At 40.7% G+C, this 20990-nt stretch overlaps 1 protein-coding gene across 1 annotated transcript in view; it reads left to right on the top strand.

Annotated features, from left to right (window-relative positions):
• Nucleotides 1-20990, top strand: part of NYAP2 (neuronal tyrosine-phosphorylated phosphoinositide-3-kinase adaptor 2) — a 118669-nt gene that overhangs the window by 86608 nt on the left and 11071 nt on the right. The window contains exon 6 of the mRNA XM_042878536.1: nt 6803-6906. Coding sequence (XP_042734470.1) covers nt 6803-6906 — 104 coding nt within the window. The remainder of the gene's footprint in view (nt 1-6802; nt 6907-20990) is intronic.

Genomic DNA, 20990 nt, shown 5'->3' with positions numbered 1-20990 from the left:
ATGCCTTGATTTAGTTTACTGTGACTTTCTCCTGCATAACTAAGACTTTCAAAGACTCATGGTAAGAAATATTATAAAAATATTCATTGGCTGAATTTTGACTCCTCTTTTATGAAGAAAATTTGTGAGCTGATCATGATTTTCCCTTCCCCACAGTTTTTATGACATTTCATTTGATGAATATTGTCTCTCATCTGCCACGAATATTTCCCCCTGTATCTCTAGCTGTTGCCTGAGCAACGTGGTTTACCTTTAATTGGTGGGGCACTACATTCAAAATGCTCTATACAGTACTCATCAATGAACTTATACATGAACTACGACAGTTCATTCCTTGCAATTAAATTAGAAGTGTAACAGAATGCAAGAGATTCAATACATCTGTATGGATATAAATGCTCTCTGAAATCAACAAAAAAGTGATTCTGTGTGTCCTGGTTTCAGATGTGCTAGGAATTTGGAACTTAGATTTACCACAAGATCAAATAAAATCAGGGCAATCCCTAGTATAGTCATCATCATTGTTCTCTTTCCAACAGCATAGATACAAGAAAAAAAAGGTTGTCCTTTAAAGACCACAGTCCCACAGTGTCCTGCCTACCTCCTAATTTGCACTGGTCCAGGCACTTGTTAGACACTGTTGAAATAAAGAAAATGAGGTTGAAATGCTCTGTGGTAAAACAGAAATAATGTGTGTTCAATAGGCAGCTCAGCTGAGGAACTGGAGAGAATCTAAGTGAGTACCCTTCTTTTTTGTGTGTGTGTGTGTGTGTGTGTGTTCTCTGCACCTGCTGGTAAGGACTGAGGGGAAATAAGCCATCTCCTAACAGGATCTTGAAATTTTGGTCACTGTGTTTGAGTGAGCACGGCCTGTCAAAAGCAGAGGGTATCACTGAACCTAATGGTTAATTGTTCTCTCATCTGCCCCACAGTTCGTAAAGACAAATTTTTATTTTGTGTCATCCTACAGGGAAAGCAGTGGAAGTGCTTTGGGGGCATGCTGCCCTTTAAGAAAGTCATTGCAATTCTAGCAAACAGCCAAATGAGTTCTGTGGAACAGAAGGTTGTGATAACTTCACTCCAGGAGCTTTGAAGAGTATTTTCTGGAATGTTGCCTCTTTTTTTTTCTAACTGCAACTATGAAGCAGTATTTTGCATTGCCACCTGCTGCTAAAGACAGGCACTGCACTGCTTCTTGTATCACAGATGCTGCTCAGTTCTGCACTGTTTTTGAATCACCATTAGCTTGTCACTCCGCCAACCCATTTTGTATTCAAGCTGAAAACGTTGCAGATAATCATGAAGGGAGTAAATATCTGCTGTTCATTGGAATTACTGGTTGGTATTGTGGTGGATTTGCAAAAGTAATGAATAGTTAAGTTCAAGCTGTTTGGGAATTCAGAGATGCTTGCAAAGCCCAAGGTGCAAGTCACATTCATTGATACAAGCAGGAAGCAGGGGCACAGCATCAGTTCACACCGGATAGGGCTACTTCACCCAAAGAAGACTCAGTACTCCCACCAAACTAACTGTTCTAATAAGGCAATATCAGCATTACTAAATCCTCAAGGATTCTCCAAGCTAAGGCAACTAAAGGTGATGTTAGAGGTACACACTACTGGGTAGTCAGCGCAACGAGTCCAGGCCAGCATGCGATGCTTTCAGAGTTTACCTACACTGGTTGTCTGTGGTCGGTCAGCACACAGGCTGTCCCCAGGCAGTGCCTGGTGGGCACTGTGCACTGAGAGGACTGAGCTACTATGCCATGAGCCAGGTGTGTGATCTCCAGTGTGCTGCTCCACCCCATCGCAGAGCCTGACCGCAGACACACACGATCTCTCTGCAGCAGCACTGCTGCCACATGGAACAACAGAATTGCCAAATTGTCCTTTTGGTCCTGGGCCCTAAGACTGATGGCTACCAGTGCCAAAAGCTTCAGAGAAAAACAGAAAGAATTGCTGAAGAAAAGAACAGTGCCAGTGTTTATTCCTTATTTCATTGCCTTAGCTGTTGACATAGACCTGAAACATGATGGTTCAGAACAAATCCTAACTTAAAACAGACCCCACCTAAAGCGGAGATGTTTTTTCTCATCTTGTTTGGTTTTGAGTACTGCTAAGCTTTTGGCCTCTTGATACCTGGCAACACTGAGTTGCATGGAGGCTTCCTTTGTGAAAACCGCTCGGTTTGACATGCGGCTGTGCTATTTAGGCATGGAGTTCCTGCAGATGAAGCCCTGAATATTTTCTGTAAGTGAAAGAATCATATATAGTTTATTCCACTTCTAAGGTTTCATAATTTCAAGTTATATTTCAGCTTACTCTTCTTTTTTAGGAGACCAGCGCAGCCAGGCCACTATGATGATAACGGGATTTATTTTTCCAATATGCATGTTTTCTTCTTCTTCTTTTTTTTTTTTTTTTTTTTTTTTTGCATGTGATTACTCTCAGCCTGTCACATCGTCTTGTTTAATTCAAAACGTGCTTCTTGGCAGCTGTAGCAAATAAGCAATATTTCTCTTTTCATGTGCAAAGAAGAGACTGTGACAGGATAAGAAGCTTCTCCAATGTAAGTGACAGCCAGAGTATTTTTTTGAATTAAGATTAGGATAGGCAGAATGAAGTCTTCCTTGGATAAATAAAAGAACTCTTCTCGTTAAGATCCAAAAATAAAAATTGTGCAGAGCTGCTGTATTTCTGGAGAATATAGAAAGCAATAACACATTGGTATAAAACTGATGGAAAATATTTCCATAAAATCTTGTCTCTTCTCAGCATTCTGCTTTGTTGAGTGAAATCCAACGCTCTCTGCCCCAAATGCAAGCAACCAAGCTTCTGCACGTTTAGCTAGGATGACAGCAGTTTGTTGAGTTTTTGGAAAACAGGTCATTTATGTGAGTTCTTAAAAAATTAAGTACATAATTTTAAGACAGTCGTATTTGTGACTAGAAAGCCTGTATTTCTGTTAGGTATTTTCTCCTAAAATGGTCACCCTTAACGTTGTCCTTTAGGGGCTCTCTGCTCGCTTATGTCCACATCATCTTGCTGGCAGTGTCAGGACTCAGCTTAAAACCCGAGAGTCCAGTAGTGCTGTTCCCAGTGCAACTGGCCACACTGGTTCATTCCCTACCACTGGGATTGCTGGGAGTCTCATGACTGCTGTGGGTGACATAGCAGGGGACATGAGCAGAGGCTGACACACAGCAGACCAGCCACCCACTACTAGCTCTGTACATCAGCGCCTGGCTCCTGGTTCAGGCTCTTTGTGAGCAGTGTTTTTCATAAAATGGCATGGTCTGAGGAAATTGTCATTTGAAGGTGTGCAAATAATACCACAGAAGTTTTTTCAGTGAAATATAGCAACTGAATCTTATGAACACTTTCATGCTTAACCTAACTAAATAAAATCTACAGAGCAGATAGATAGCTAGCCTGAATAATCTGCTGAATTCACGTGCTGCCCACTGATTGCAACAAGCATTTTTAATGGTTGCTGAAGTCCTCTGGCTCGAGTCCAGTAAAGCACTTAGACATATGCCCATGAGTTCCCTACCTTGGCAGTAGGCTGCTAGCCCCTGTCAGCATTTGAGTGGCTTTACAGCAATGGCAAAAGGCCCCTAGTTGTGGATGCAGAGTGGAGTCTCTGGAACTCTTTTGTGCAGTTTTGCTTTAGAACTAGGGGATACATTGTCAAATGAAGAGCAGCACAGAGCTGAGGTGCCACATCAGATTTATCAGTGTGGAACCAGAGGTGCTTTAGCTAGGACTGCCATGGAACCTGAGCAAATGGGTCCATCCTGGGGGACAGACATCTACAGAGCCTTCCCCATGTGTTCCTCAGTCTGACTGATAGAACTGTGCCCTGCTCCACACCATGTTCTGCAGTCACAGAAGGAACTTCTCACATTTTCTCAAGACTGTTCATTTCAGATGTTAATAGGGACCTGTCTGAATATTGTCCATATGATATGAACACAAACCAAATGCTAGAAACCATGCTTGAAATTTGTTGGCAGAATTGTTCCTCCTTCAGCGTTCTCAGCAGGAAATATTAAAACTCATTTTCATTCCTGAATCAGGTTCTATATTGATATACAAACCTTGCAGACAAGTTGAACTTGTTTTAAATGAAGTTTTAAATGAACTGGCCATTTAAAACACACAAACCAAGAGCTGCTGATACTGAAAGTGACTAGACAGTGGACAAAATTACTTAAGAAAATCTCTTTCTGTTTTTTAGACCGCCTAAAGTAGAAATTACTTGAAGTGAACGTTGCATTCAACATCCAGTTAACCCTAGTACAATAAACTTGAAAAATAGCATGGCTGCAGAATGCAAAATAGTGAGTTGGGCATCACTGCTAGTGATAAACAGTGTTTAAGGTTTTTTTTCCACAGCAGTGTGCAGTGTGGAGAGGTTACTCAGAGCACTAATTAGAGTAGAATGAAGTATTTGGTCTAAAAATATTCCCAGAGACACCAGTGGAATGGCTATTAGAGAAGCCATTTCCCTTTCACTGCATAACCTCACTTCTTGAACTGCTCTTGATGAGGATCACCATGGAAATTGCAATAGTTTCCTTAATACTGTAAATATATTACAGGGAGACAAAGGAAGTAATCCTTCATCTGTGTCTGATAGATTTTGTTTCTTTGATGCCAGATAAAAGGAATCTCTTTGGCAAGGAAATGGTAATCTTTTGCTGTTGCACATATATCCAAATGGGAAATTACAACTCTTCTCTGCTTTCCAGAATTAAAGAAAACTCAGAAGCAGTGGCAGACAGTGCCTTGGAGTTTTTGACACATTGAATGTCTGATTTTGCTTGTCACAGCAAAAACAGAGCCTCTACTTAGCAGTAGGAGAATAATGACCAAAAAAGCCCTCTTCTCACTCTCTCTGAAACCCCAGAAAAATTCTGGGAGGGAAGAGAAACCCATTATTATTATTTTTATATGACTGAAAGGAACAGCTATCTGGCACACAGACAGTGTGAAATCTGAACAAAAATACAATCAAACTCCTGAAATAGCCACCTACATCCAAAAAAAGCAAAACAACAGATTATGTACAAAATATAAGGTTATGGGGGAGATCTGTCCGCTCCTTTCTGTGTGCTTACTGCCGTGTTGACTTGTGGTATGTTTACAGACTGACTAGGAATGAGTGACTTGAATAATGCATTCGTCAAACAGCATAAATATTTTTGCTGCTCAGCCAGCTGGATGTTAACCAACGTATTAATATTTAGTTGATGAATATTCACCCATACAGATGCTTTCACTGGTTTAAGTGCTTCAGCTTAAGTGGATAGCTCTTCTCCACTCAATTCTCTTCTCTACTCGATTTTGAATTCCTGTAAAATAACCATTTAAGACAAGAATGAAAAAACATCAGAGAGACTGGAAGGACAAATTTCAGCACACTGCTGGTAGATGGCGTGACCTGTCAGCTATCCTCAAGTTTCCAAGATGCACAACGTGAACTTAAAGACATGTTAGTTGTGGACAGCTTTATTCCTTCTCAGCACTGGCCCAACCACTGGCTAGTGATGATCCCACAGATCCACACGGGAGAGAAATATTAAGACAAAACACACAGAGACAAAACAACAGTTTAAACATGGCATGAGAAAATATATTTCAGAGACAGAAGCAAAATATGGTTTTCAGAGGCAAACCTGGATTGCAGAAGGCATAAATTTTTCCTTTCTTCTTGAAAATGTGAGGCTGAATAAGAGAAATTCTTTCAACCCATTGTGAGGAGGCATGGTATTATAGTTACTTGTTTTTCATGTTAAAGCACTATTATTTCAGCTAAAAATTGAAAGTCCATGGTTGTACAAAGTAGATCTGCTGAGCGTGAGTGTTCTTGGTCTCAATATTACCCACTAAATAGGAAAGACAGGTGCAGGGTTAAGAGGAGGGCTTGTAAGCATGGGGAGAACGAGCACATTCATCTGAGCCAAAAGCCATGGTTGCAAGGATTTGTCTGCTCAGTATAAACAGGAAGCACAGGGACAACAACTTTCCTCAAGCAGAAACAGGCAGACTCTTTCCTTAGAAAAAGATGGTTTCTTGTAGACAAGATGTGAGATGCTGAGCACTGTCGGGTAGCACACTAGTGTCAGCACAGCTCAGACATAAACCTTCCAGGACTCCTGTGCTGATCTGCTTCATGTCAGTATGTTAACAGAAGTAACCTGTACTGGAGGCCAGTGGGGAGCCCTCTGAGAACTGCCTTCATGTACAACGGAAAGAAAATGAAATAACCATGTAAATTCTGTTCAGTTTTTCTCTGGAATTGAACATTCTCTTCTAATTGAAGGCTTCTGTAATCACCTCAGTTCTGGGGAACTGAGTTCAGAATTTGCCACTGTTGAAGTTCTGATTTTTCTCCTTTCTTCTTGCATTGTCTTTCAAGTCACTACCATCACATCTCCTAGAGCTTTTGGTGTCATTCCAAATCCCGAAGTACAATAGTATCCTCACTGCTTTTAGTTAATGTTTCCTTAAAAGGAGGGCAACATGATTTTCTTGGTGTGCTTCCAGTCTGTTTGCTGTTTTATAATCTATACCTCAGTTTCAGAGACACTAGAGTGAAAGGAAAGAACATGGGATGTTAGGTTCCATCCTAATCTCCCTCCTTCTAAGCCCAGCTTTTCACGATCCAGCAAATTGCACAATGCTAACTAGAATTCAAGGCTGGAGTTTTCATTTCAAGGGAATCCTGGGTGCACCATGCTTTGGTTAATGCAGCAGTAACCAGCTTCCCACTTGTTGGTTTTTCTTTTCTTTCCCAGAGCCTAAAGCAAGTTGCAGATTAGGTCGGTCTGCATCCACATCAGGTGTGCCTCCTCCGTCCGTTACTCCGCTCAGGCAAGCCAGTGATCTTCAGCCGAGCCAGGTACCGTCGTTAGCCAATCGAGAATGACTTCATGTGCTGCAACATGCCAAATGTTTCTCACCTTTGTGTCTGTCATTTGTTACCGTAGATGATTTTTGTTTTCTTGTCTTTATTTTCTGTGTGTGAGCGTGCATTTGTGTGTGCGCATCTCTCACTGGCAGTGAAATTCCACTGGGTACGGCCAGTGCCATTTTCTTTGCCCTTAATTCTTTGTATCCTTTTCTGTCTTCATTCTGTAATATAAATGTAGTAAAACTGTACTGTATGAATTTGCTGGATTTTTTTATTTTTTCATGTTTTCTGTACTTTTTTACTGTCCTTAAAATTTATCAAACTTTGATAAATTTGATCTATGTTTAAGTGTAAATTTCTTTTAAATGTCTTGTCTAAAGCATTTGCACCAATGTTTGTCAATGACGTGTACATACCTTTGACTTCTCCCAGCTGTACTATAATATTTGTGCCAGTCTTACATTTGTTTTGAGCTCAGTGCATGATTGTATTACACTGATTTATCACTGTCCTGAAAACTGCTCCTACAGCAAGTTGTTTTGTTTAGTTAAGGCAGCTAGACTCTCTTCAGCTAGAGGCCATGTAATATTAACAGGACTATTAAATAGTCTGCTATAGTTATGTTTATTGTATATTGTTAGGAACCAAAAACTGAACCAGAGGGGTAAATGATCCTTATGTCTTAAACAGATATACTTTTTTTTCCCCATCAAACCAATGATCTTACACAGACCCTTGAAAAAGAAATTGAAGTGTTTGGCAAATTTATCCAATACAGAGAAAACAGAAAAGAATTACAGACATGAGAAACCTATACTTACCTTTATTTTATATGCTAATGCCAATACTGTATCATTTCACTGCGCAGACCTGTGTTATTTGGCAGAACTAACTGCTGAGAGTAGTAATTGAGAGAAAAGGTTTCACTTAAACATAATGTGAGCACCTTCTGTCAAGCTCAGAGCACTCCAGTATCGTGTCACTTGTGGGTACATGTATGGGACTGCTCCTCACTGCATATGAGTGTGGGTATGCACACGTACACACATCAACATATGTGTATATATGTGCACATACATATATGTATGCTAACACACACAAGCACTCTTATTTAGATGGTGAATTTTTGATTGGCTTTTGGGTAATTAGTCACCATCATCCTACTGAACTTCAATGAGATTTCAGTGATAAACTCCCTTGGGAATACTTTGTAATTATTCCCTATGTAAGTTTATTGTTGCTCCTTAACAAGAAGCTCCTGGCCAAAGGAGGAAACAGAAGAGTAAGGTCAATTTACTCAACCCAGTGCACAAAGCAGTTGTTAGGAAACTTGTATTTGCATAACCTAATCCATATTGGTTGATATTATTTGAGTGGCAAAACTGTCTTGATTTAGAGTTCTGCTGGACGCAATGCCTTGCATGTTTCTGAAATATATTTTACATAAAACCAAATCCATAACAGAGATTCAAAATGATAACCCATTTAAATACTAAGTATTTTTTTTATCTAGGGAAGAAATTAAGGTAATTGTACTTCCAAAGGTTTTGAGTATCCCAGTGTTCAAGTAGTGTATATTTTTTCATAAAACAGATCTCACAGCAGACACGATGATTTACTGGTTACTCAGTGCAAAGGCACCTTGGGTGTTTTGAAGGCATTTTAGTCTCTCAATTTATATTAAGAACTAAACAATAAGCCTTGAAAGCAGAAGCTGATGTGATAGAAGAGATAATGAGCCTCTTAGAAGCTGCAGCCAGGGTTCACTGAAACTGTGGAGGAAAATTCCACCTCACTTCATACAGAAGAAAAGAACAAAGATGATAAGAGGAATTGTCAAGTGACTGTAGAGGGTGTTCTTGTTAATTGAACAGCGCGCGTATGGTATGGGCATGTCTTCATGAAAAACCACAGATCTGGTCAAAACTGTCTCTGCCCTCAAGAATTCCCCTCCAATTGTCAACTGCTCACTATTAATCTATTAAGTTGCCATTTATTACGAATGCATAATTTTGTAAAGGTCTGGCTTGACCCCAGTTCTGGGGAAAGACAGAAGTCTCATTATCTCTTTGGCTATACAAACATTGTTTCAGTTGTTTCCTTTATACGCCCGCTCTGTCTTAATGTGCAATTAATCTGAGGTGGGTGAAAAGTGTTTGGAAATGCCCAGGTCGTTAGTCCATTCGGACTGACAGATTGTGGCATACAGGGTATTTGTTTTCCTGTGCTGTGGCCATTGATTGTATCGACACCGGTTTCCTTAACTACATCATAATCAGCAGTTAGTCTTTCTGAAAGAAGAGGATGCTCTCTGTTATTCACCTCTGTGCTGAGATGGACACAGCTGACTTCACAGGGATGCAAGATTGAGGAGTACATCTGGGAAAGGGCAGCTTACTGGATTGATCATTTATTTCAAATCTTCAAGGATCCCAAACTAATGTTTTTCCAAAACATTTAACTTACTTGAGCTTTTACATGATGATTTGTGTAAGTAGTGAGAATGCTTGGTAATTCAAGACAGGTCTGAATTGAGAAAATCTGAATTTTAATTCCAGTCAAATACTGGCTAATTGTGTAACTGTTGACATTTAACTCCTCTATGCCTTAAATTCATGTTTGTTTATTGGTGTAGGAGTTGTGAGGATTAACTAGCTAATATTTATGGAACATACTTATGGCACGTGGATGGTAAGTGCTACATTACTTATAAATAAAAAGAAAGGACTTATAAGCAGAGGTAAGTTATTTGGCTGTTCTCTATTGGAGAACATTTAGAAATCTGTAGTGCAGCAGTCACCAGCAGTGACAGATGAGCAGAGGCAGACAGGAAGCACGCTGTTCTATATTATGTCTGGTAAATGGCGAGGGTGTTTTGAAAGATGGCTGCAGGAAGTAACCATGGATTAAGTAAAAAAAATCACTCAATTTGAACTGAAGGATAAACAAAAGTTTGTCTTGGAACTGAAGTTAATTGTGTAAGAGCAAAGTGTAAGAAATTAAGGAAGTAGAAAAGGAAGACAACTGGAGAGTATAAAACTGAAATATGGCAGTAGCATAGAACATTTTTTTAGCTACAGAAATGGCAAATAGTTATATATGCTAAATACATATCTTGATATAAATATGTATCCTGAAGAGGGAAATGTAAGTAGTAGAGAAGTGTTCTACATATCACAGAATGTGAAGGAAAGATACAGGGAATAGAAAGATGTTCTACAAGTAAAGAAAGTTACATCTTGAGCTTAGATATCAAGAAGTGTGTGGATAAAACTAGAAACAGTGGAAATGCATTTGAGTTTGGTCTTTACACTGAAGTACAAACAAGTACAAGTCTTTTGTTTCTACACAAGGAAACAGAGGACAGTAGAAGTTAAACATTAAGTGAGGTTTCTAAGGTAGAAATTATAATACAGTCTCAGGATGCCTTAGTAAATAAATGATCTCCCTTACTACTGCAACCTCTGAGCCTCATGCCTAAGACATTTGTATCAGGCATGCTGAGATGTTTCACCCTGCAATGGCAAATGCTCAGGCATGTCAGAGCATCAGTAGTGAAAAAAAATGGTTCACGTGTGCAAAGTAAGCAGGATTTGGAGGAATAGATACATCTGCAATACAGTGATGTTTCACTGCCCCCTATCATTCTCTGTATCTTCATCTCAGGGTAAGGAAAGATTACATGACATGGATGGGCTCAAAATTCCCTGTTACAGGCAGAATATATGTGTATCGAGCATGCTCATTACAAAAGAGGGAAATGTTTCAAGCAATATACACTGTTGAAGTCCCTCTGCTGGATAGAAAAGCATCGCAAAACTATATTCTTAATGCACATAAAAATATCACTAGGTTACTTCTAGGCTTAACTCCATTTTAAGGAAAAGAAACCAATGTAACTGTCCCTAGACTTCTTTGCTGCAAATGAATTTTGCAAAGTGAAATTTATTTTCATTAAGATGTAGACAGCAGTTGCAAAGTCGTATGTATTACACTGCATATGAGTGCAATAGTACATGTTATAACAACACATCCTGAAGGAATTATACGTATGTTTATGAGATCCGCAACCTGAGAGAAAATACAGCCTCTGATAACGAGACTCCTGGTAGTTAGACGGCGGTATTTCAGCTTTTCTGCTGAAGCACAGCCTCTTTTCAGCTGCTCCCACAAAGCTCTGTACTTATCTGCAAACGTGCAGCCTCCCCTCACGCTGCCCCGCAGTTCCCTGCTTTTCAGTGGGGAGGCAGCACTCTAGTTCCTCTCCTGCTGTCCCCTTGTGGCATGCTGTCCCCACCTCCAGAAGGCTAGCATGCCTGCAAGGCCTGGTGCCTTCCTGTGGGGAGGCCTGGGCACTGATACCTATCTCCAATTTTAGCAAGGAAATAAGATTTAAACTTAAAAGCGATGATGAAAGTTAAATCCAGACACCATCCTGAGATTAGAAGGAATAAGTCAGCAGAAGGAGTAGAAATACACGGAGAGCTGTGCATTAAGGAGTCTTGACTTGTGTTGAAGAAAACGCTAGAAAATGTATCAGAATCAGCACTGAGCTGTTAGTGGCCTTTCCCTGCTGAGTGTGGCTGGTATCTTCCTCTTCAGGGAGACGCACTGCTGCTTTTTTACATTGCTGTGGCTTGTATCTGTCTGTTTATTACTCAGACAGAGGTTACGCCGCCGGTACATGGCAGCGCCGGCACCTTGGGCCTGGATCCGTATGCGGCCTGCCCGCGGAGCTCCGCTCTCCTCGGTCCCGGCACGCTGCGGCCCAGCGAGGCGCAGTGCGGCCCTGCCCGGACGGCCCGGAGCGGCCTAGCGAGGCCCGAGCCCTGCTCAGCACGGCCTGGCGCGGCGCTGGGCGAGCTCGTGGCTCCGCCTGGCGGCCCCCGTCAGCGTCTCCCCCCCGCGGTGCGCGGCCGCTCGGCCCGCGGTGCTGGCAGTGCGGGGTCGCCTGCGCCGCTTGAGGGAACGTTCTTGAGGACACGTTCCTAGAACAACGCTCTGCAGTATAAATGCAGCACGAGCTCGTTGAAAGAAATTAATAAAACTTAGGAGAAATAATTTAGAGTTGAGTCTTGACAGTTATGAAGTGTTTCCAAGAAGCTCAGTGTTTGTCTCACGCCTCAGTGCGTGAATAATGCTGTTCTGGGTCAACTGAGTATCACAAACCCAGTTCTTAATGTCTCTGGCCTTAGTTGTGTATACAGAGCGTATTATAGTCATTGCGTGCTTCGTAAGCATTGTGTTCACCCTTTAATGAATGAATACAAGAAGGCTGAATTGTTGCTATTACTGCTGTAATTATTTTTGAAGGCACCTAGACAAAAAACTTCCCCAATGACTTGGCATTATCATGCTTTAGTTGGCAAATTGTGTCTGAAAGCACATGGGCTCTCAATTACGCCGAGCACAAACAATACATCTGTGCTCTTCCATTATTCTCAGCTTAAAGTTGCAATTTTCCCAGCACCACTGTACAGGAGTTCAAAGCAATCAGCAAACACTCGCGCTTGTCAGCCTCTTAGCAGGGCCAGGTGCCTGACTGGCCCATTGAACAGGTTCTGCTGCTGAAAAATGAGCATCTACAAATGGCAATCCATGCTTTTCCCTGTCCAATCAATGCAGAGTTTGGTTTTGCTTTTTTGATTTGTTTTGTTTTGCTTTGCTTTGTTTTTTTACCTTCCAGTCTGTGAAAAATACAGAAGTGCTGGTAGATGGAGAACTCTGCAGACCTTCATCCTGAATACCAGCAAAATGGCAAACAGAAGGAAAAAAGTGCATTACTAAGAGAATGAGTACCTGCTAATGGCATAAATAAGTGCCACTGCTCAGTACTGTAAAACCTTGCTGGATGCAATCCTTGAAGGATCACCATCTTCAGAAGCCAACACAAAACCCAAATGATTCTGCTCTTATGGTTTTAATAGTGCAGGGGTTTTACAATGAAAGAACCAGTCTCTGTCACACCTATTCCCTGGGCCATAGGGAAATTAAGGACCCCCCTGGGCTGCTGGCTGCAGGTGAGACGTAATACCAAATTCCTATTCAAAATAAGTATCAAGCTACAGTGCTGGTCACCACTCTGGTATGGCTCTTCTGTCGCTCTTTTTTTCATCTCATTTTCAAAATTTTTGACACTATACCATGCATTTCGGATGTAGCAAAATACTTGGAGCAATTCATGGAATGATGATAATCATTTTCTTCTCCCAGTGTTTAAATCCCAAATATCCCCCTTTGAACAGTGCAGTGTCTGAGATCTGTCTGTGCTCCTGGAGCCAGGATCGTGGTTGTTCATTTTTGCTACTTGATGTTTTTCTTCATTCAAACTGTGTCTGCAGTGTGGGAGCAGTCCGTTAGCCTCCCTGTAATCGGAAGACGCGTGGGTTTTTGGTCTGCACTTTTTATACGCTGTTTATTGCTTTGGGTGGTAGCTTATGAAACTATTTACTTAAGGAACTAAATTACTCCTTCTGTTTAACCATCATTTTTAATAAGGCTTGGGATAGTCACTAGATCCAAAACCTGCCTCGTGTTCGCCATTAGGATTTACCACAATCACATCTAAGAATCATAAATAATATCCATAATAAGTTTGTCTAAGTATCATAAATAAAGTCCCTGTGTGTGTAGACAATGTGTAGAACAAATCCTGTCCTTACCCCAGGGATCTGTAAGCCCAGTGTAACAGGTGAGAGAGTAAACAGCTGTAGACTGTGAAATAAAAAAAAAAGAAAAAAGGAATAAAATTCGCTGTATCTTTGACAGAGATTTATTCCGTTTTATAAGCCACTAACATAATGAAATGTATTTGAATGTCTTATACCAGAAAACAAGGTAAATTTAGTTAGAAAAAGTTTACTCATGGAGAAGTTGTCAGGGTCTGTGTAGAAGAAATCAAATACAGACGCAGAGTTTTGTGATGGCAGTTTTCAACTGCTTGGGAGGGAAAAGACATTAAGTCCCACCTGGGTTGATTGGCAGGTGTGGGAGAACCCAAAGCAGGGAGCAGAGAAACCCCTGGCACAGCCCCTCGCTGGTGGGACGTGAAGCGTCCCTGCTTCTCTCTTGAGATAATGGATTTGACCAGAGTTTGGCCTGAGCGAATGTGAAAATCCGAGTCGTGCCGAGTCACGGGACTCTGCCTGCTGAGGACTGCAGGGACTTGGGATTTCTGAGCTTCTGTTGGTGCTTTCACGAAGCGCAGCAGAGCCCCGTGCCCACCAGAGGGAGCGCGTGGATTACTTTAAGCCATCTTTTCCTTTCCCTTCAAGGACAAATATTGTGTGCACATGAAAGCAAAATTCTGCTGTCATCAGTCCAGCTAAATACACTGACAACATGTTGGATGAGAGCAGCAACAAGAATGTTAATGTTGTAGGGATGGCTCCACATCGCGTTATGGTGTGTTGCAGCCCGAATCTGGTCTTACATAATCAGTGCATGGGTCCAAAGCAGATTGTTTCTAAATATAAAACTGAAAACAGAGAACTCTTATTAAAAATAAAATAAAATAAAGAAAAAAAAAAAAAAAGAAAGGAAGAAAAGAAAATGAAAATGCAAACCTTGGAGGGGATGGAATTGCCGCATCCATCATCTTTCACCTCCCAGGCACGCCTGACTGATTGGCACAAGAGGCCAACGTGTCAAAGCCGCCTTCTGTTGGCAGACAGCCCTGCTGCTGCTGTCCCAAAGTGTTTTCCTGGGCATTTGGCTGGTGTGATCATGCAGCAGAAGCAGGTCGCTGCATTTCTGGGTCCTGTTCTGCCAAGCACTGATTGAAGAGCATGGGAAAGAGTGTGCTGTGCAGCCCAGGCACACGCTGCAGCCACAGCAGTCCCTGAGCAGGATTTGGTGGCTCTATGTTACCCCCAGCTTGGGGCAGCTGCAGAGCCTGTGGAACTGCTGGGGGCTGCACTGCACACAGGTCTGTGGCTGCATAGCAGCAGCACTTCTCTGATGTGCCTGCTGGATTTGCAAAGGCACCACTGGTCACAGCCATTTTGGACATGCAGTTTTAGGATAGGACACAAAGGAGACATGTTGAGGGAAGCAGGTCAGCTTTAGCAAGTATACTGCTGCAGAAAGAAGGTGCTGGACACAGGAGCAGAGTGAGCAGTTCTTGCAATCTATAGCACCAGCCCTGTGTTTTGTCTGCATACCTTTCCTCACCCCTCAAGCTCCAGCATGGAAAAGGTGAGTGGGAGGCAGAATGTTGCATTCCGTTATATCTCATCTTATAGTGATCTCTTGTGCTTAGATAGGTTTTATAAGCTTGCCAGCAGAATAGAGAAAGAGGTTTGTTCCCTCACATAAGAAGATGAAACTTTTCAAATACAATAATACTTGGAGAAGGAATGAAATGCAGCGCTTATGGGAGTTTTCACTTTCTTCATATTGTTTTTTTGCTATCTTTATCTGGGCGTTTTTCAGATCTGGGAATTTACCTTTTTGAAGAGCAGCCTTGAAAGGATTTAACCTACGTGTTGAGTTGGAACAGTGTGTTTCAGTATTTCAAAAAAGTGTCTTAGCTCAACAGGGAAATGTGTGGGAAGGATGCAGCAGCCAAAGAAGCACAATGCATGTGGCTGTTCCCTGGAAGTGACTGACGCTCACAGCCCCTGGAAGCTGCTGAGATGTTCAGAACATCATCAGGAAGACAAGGAAACAGGCAGGTCAAACCCATTGTACATCCTAGATTGTGAGGGAAAGTAAGGAGATTCTCGGCATACTTAAAGGCAAAGCAGACAGTGGGCACAAGCAATGCTTTTATCAGCAAAAAGGAAAGAAAGTAGCAAGGAGATGAGAAGAAAGGAAGCAGTGAAGGGCAGCAACCTTGGGGCTTGCTCTTGTAGGACTTTTGGCTGTGTGCCTCTAGATCCCTGCAAAGAGGGCTCAGACATGGGGACAGCAGCCAAAGCACAGCCCTTTCAGCCAGTCCTTCTTTTTGAGGGTCAGAGTTGTGCATGAGGGTGAAGAAATTAATGTGATTTCCTCAGAAATTTAGAACTAATATTCCCAATAAAAGACTTAGACTGTCCATGAAATGGAGAGATTAGAAGCCTTAGAAGTTTAAATGTTTAATTGAACAAATGTTACTAAGCTATACCTCTTGCAGCTTATGAAACAGAATCAGTGAGATCACTGTTCTATCCTGCCTGCAACAAGAAACTAAAAATTTACTGGAAGTTCTTCATCTCCAGCTCCTACAGCATTGTACATGGTTCTACTGAAAATAATTAAAAACTTACTGTAGCATTAAATATATAATGTAGCTATGTGGAATTATTTCAGTCTAAGCATCTGTAAGTTGCCTATAAAGGATTTCATTTGGTAGCGTTCCTTCCTCTTTAGGGAATTTTTCTTTAAGGCATTTCTCATAAATTTGTTTATTCTCTTCTAAAATTTCTAAATTCACTTCAAAGCTTGTTCTGAGATTTTCGTGTGCAAACAATTAGCTTAGTCACACTGAGAGGGATACAGTACCAGAACAACAACAATTGCAAAGTTTATTTCAAATGCTGTTGCAACCACTATTAAAGACATTGTGCCTTGGTTTAAAAAAAAAAAAAAATTAAAAAACAAAAACAGAAGCATGCAATTTCCTTTTTTTTCCCTTTTCTGTGTGTATTTATGTTTAACTCAGGGGAAGAATTTTATAATATTCTTAAAGGAAAAGTAGAAATAAAAATGGCATGGATTCATGGAAGCATGGGTTTATATATAGGCATTCTCTGTAAATGAACCAACTGTTCTGTACTCTAGGTAGAACAACCTTATCTGTCTGCTCGTGCACATTTCAGTTATCTCCATGCACTTCCACTTGTCTTACCTTTTTTGTATATGAACAGAAGGTATTGTACCATGTTTTCTGTTCGAATTGTGTGTGCCTGATGCATAAAACAACGCAGATCAGCAAGGTTTTCCTCTCCATCTGCACTGCCACAAACCATCCAAGCTTTGTTCTCATGGTTGTTGCCATTTCACCTGAATCTTTTGATGTCTGTATAGCCTTATACAGTATATTGCACTTACTGTACCTGTATAGTATCTCGTCTGTATACTGTATGCACATAAATATGTATATTCACTCATGTATGTATGTATAGTATGTTTATATACCTATGTATATGTATGTGTGTTTGTTCATAATCTTTCACTAGAACTGTGTGGCTATTCATGTACATCCTGTGTGTGCCAACTATGGACAAGTATGAATGCCAGCACCCACTTTTGATAACTTTTATTCTCATTTTGTCTCGTTAAACAATGAAAATAAAAAGTCATGTATTTTAAACGAGATCCTTAAAAGATTATTATTTTTACTAATGTAAAGTTTTCAGCTTTTCAGTAAAAAAAAGTAATAATAATGTGTATATATATATATATGTATATTTTTAACAGAACCAAAATTGCAAAGATACTTGTATTTTTCATGACAGCTTTTTATGGTTGAAAATTATTGGGTAACAGTCCACACTCTGTAGGCTTGATTCATGCTGGCCAGGTGTCCCTTGGTTTAGAAATGCTCTTACCCAGTCGGGCTCTCATGCAGCAAATCCCAGTCTGTACTCAAGGAGGACTTGCACATACAAGTGCTGGATAGAGAAGGGCCTTACTCAGCCTGTAAATTGTCTCCAGTGCAGGTGAGCTCTAGGAGCAGTTTCAATACCGTACTTAATGAATCAATTTTATAGCAACATTTTGGAAACGGTTTGTCAGCTATGATTTCAAACTGCCTCTTATGCTTTGCAGTCTATAGTAACACACAATGCCAATTGATTAGGCATTTATTGAAACAGCTAACGATCACTTACTGGCCCTTTACTTAATCACCACACAACTGAATACAGGCGAGGTTAACTTGCCTTAACTTCCCTTGCCCAGAAGGGCATTGACATCCCTTTAAATCAAGGGGACGATTGATACGTATTTTCCAGTTGAGCGTGTATTTGTTCTTCACTGTGTTGGAGTTTCCGTAACAGTGGTATGTGTTTCTGTCTGAGGACTGGGAGTGATAAATTCACTTCCTTTAACTTTAATCCTATCATCGTATTGTCTTGTCCAGCCAGACCAGTCTCCATGCACAGTACATTACTGCAGCAGAGTGGCAGCAGCTACTCAGAAAAAAAATCTTAGAAGAAAGATCTTTATGCAGGAAATAGTAAGGAATTTCCAGTGTGACAGAGTCACTGTTGTGAAAAACCTTCACCCCAAACAAAATTGCGTCACAGAAAATCCTTTCCATTTTTTTTCTATTCAGTTACAAGGTTAAATTCTGACCTCGCTCACGTCAAGAGCAAACTCCCATTTCACTCATAAACTACAACTGGAATGTCCGAGGAATGCTTTTTCTCAACAAAAAATAGTATGGGGAAAGGATACATTCCATTAGGCAAGCTTTGTGTACATGGTCCAGCAGGCCAATCTTAAGCCTTTTTGAGACAATGGTAATTAATGGTCTCTCGGGTCGTGTTGGCCCATCTCTTTTTTACAGTCTGGAAAAGCACAATGAGTGTCTGGGGTTCATAATAACTATTGTATAATTTACATCTGGGTCACAACAGAAAAGAGTCAAAATGAGAAAGGACAATGGCAATACTATTTTAAAAAATAATAATAAATTATGGCTCTTGCTTGATTTCTGAACCAAACTTTAAAGCACAAACCAGAGCAAACAGCAGGTTTTTGCTGGTTGGCGATTTGTTCACTTAGGTTACAAGGGATACATGTGTGTAGCTTAACATGGATTAGAATGTTTGGTGCATAACCTATTGTCTTAAGCCATTCCTTACAAGGTGGGTGTTTAAATTTCCTGGGGAGAGCTGGAATTCAACCCAAGCTACTGCCGTCAGCTGAAGCCACTTCTGCCTGATGGTTCACGGGTTCACACAAATGAAGCTGTGGTTCAGCATGCTGCTATTAGAGGTTTACTCTGTTGCAGTCTTCTCAGTGAATTAATGCTAAACCAGTGTCATGCTATATCAGCAAATGTCATCCAGCTGGAGATTGCCTTTTAAACAGAAAAGCAAAAGTAACATATGGCAGCCACTGCACCTAGTGAATCCCAGTTTCCAAAATGTTCATGTGCCAGTCTAAGTTTCTCGCTTGCATTTTAGCTCTGTCAGTAAATCTAGACTAAATTAGATTTGGGTGCTATATTATTTAGCAGCTTCTCATATATATGAAATTGTATGATGTTGCTTTGAGGCTAGAGGAGATGTAGTACTGCATACCAGGAAAGGCTCTCACATTTGGATTCTTTAGAAGCTGTCAGTACAGTTTCTAAGTCCAGGATCTGTTCATTAACTGTATGTCAAGCTGGGGTTAGTGTGCTTAGATCACTGAATGCTAAACAAGTAGATCTGAAGGGAGCAGCACTTTCAGAGCTGAGGCATTCTCCCTTAATACATTATTTTGGTTTTGCTTTTTTTTTTTTTTATATATATATTTTAAATGATTCTTATGACCACTTTCTTGAAAATACTAGAAAAATACAAAGACTTAGTGGCTTAGCTGAAAAATCAGTGTTGAAGTTCTTAACTGTCACGGCAATAAAGATTAGTTGAATATTCAGTTCAAATGCTGGCATCAGGAGGAAGAGTACTGAGCTCATGCATTTATTTCTGGCTTGCGTAAAATGATGTGCAATAAAGTGGGGAAACTAATCGATTTTGTGGTTTCTCCATGTTACATTTTTATATCTTTAGACCAGGCCACAGAGTCCACTTTCTCTTAGTTCTTCGAGTGTTGGGATTGTTTCCACTCATTTTCTTTATTCCTGGTTCAATTTTTCTGTCTGTCTTGGTCACTAATGGATGACAAGAAACAATGACCTAGAGTTTGTATTCTGCTGCCTTCAGCTCCCTTCTGCACAAGAGCTTTGCAATCTGCAAGGGTTGGATCTTGAAGAGATAAGGATCCTGCCCACCAGCTACTCTCCTTGCTCCATGCCACATCTTAACTCAAAGGAGGAGGTGCTGGAGACACTAATTGCAGGTGTTCTGTACTGTGGACATGCTTGGTCATAGGTTGGGCTGCCTACAGTAGTCATCGAGGTCACCGCTTCAAACCGTCCTGCTATTTTAGGACTGGTAGATGAGCAGTTAAGGCACACATGTTGGAGTAGCAACTCTCAGCAAGAGGAAGAGCTGGGGAGACAGGGTTAGCAACCTGTTAATGAAGTCTGGGACTTTGAAGTGTTACATTGTGGTGCAGTTAGCGCAAGGTCTTTGTACCACTGAACTCTCACAAAGTCTGGGTTTTCTGTCCTTTGTGCCTCCTGTGATTGACATAATACAATATTGAATTTTGCCTTTCTATTTTGCAGTGAACGAGAGGATGTGTCATGGTGGGTAGCTTGAGTTCTACACGTATTGCTTAGCAGAGGCTTTGATTTGTCATAAGTAATCTCAATAGAAATGCACTTTGTGATGATCCACTGTGTAAATGAGATGCATGAGACTACTTTACACAATACCAGTATGAGTTGCTTTACAGCCTCTTACTTTAAACATACCAGCATTTATAGGATGTGTTACCTAATAGCAAATCAAGCAGTACATTTCAGATGGTTGTTTGGCATAAAAAAAAATTAGCTTAGAAGAGAAAGATAGAGGTTTACAAATATGTTGCTAATGCAGGGTCGGGGAGATCTGTAGTGAGACTGGCAGCATGAAAACAAGCTGCAGGATGGGAATTTATCCTTTAACGTTTTCTTTATTTATAGCCTCAGCAATAATCTGAGGGTAACCAGAAAACTTGAGGCATAGGAGTGTGTGCAATGCTGATTCTGTACAAAGTAGCAGTGGTATTTAGTAATTGGAAGCAATGAATCATGAAACAGGAGGTCTGGAGTCAGAGGTGCTGATGGCTTATTAACTATTTGCTAATTTAATTTTTAGGTAAGTGTTAATTGTTCATAATCTTGAATATTTGGGAAATATCGGAATTCCAAAGATTCTTGTTAACTGCTTTTAAGTAATGGATTAGTCAGACCACAGAGCACAATGTAATAAGTCTTTTAGCAAGTCCTGTATTTAGAAAAGGTGCCCAGATTTCTCTTACAATAT

The sequence above is a fragment of the Lagopus leucura genome, unplaced genomic scaffold (genome assembly GCF_019238085.1).
Source record: "Lagopus leucura isolate 7727_CA_CO unplaced genomic scaffold, USGS_WTPT01 Super-Scaffold_100021, whole genome shotgun sequence".
Lineage (NCBI taxonomy): Eukaryota > Metazoa > Chordata > Aves > Galliformes > Phasianidae > Lagopus > Lagopus leucura.
Note: the sequence above shows the minus strand (reverse complement) of the source record. Positions and strands in the feature narration are given on the sequence as shown.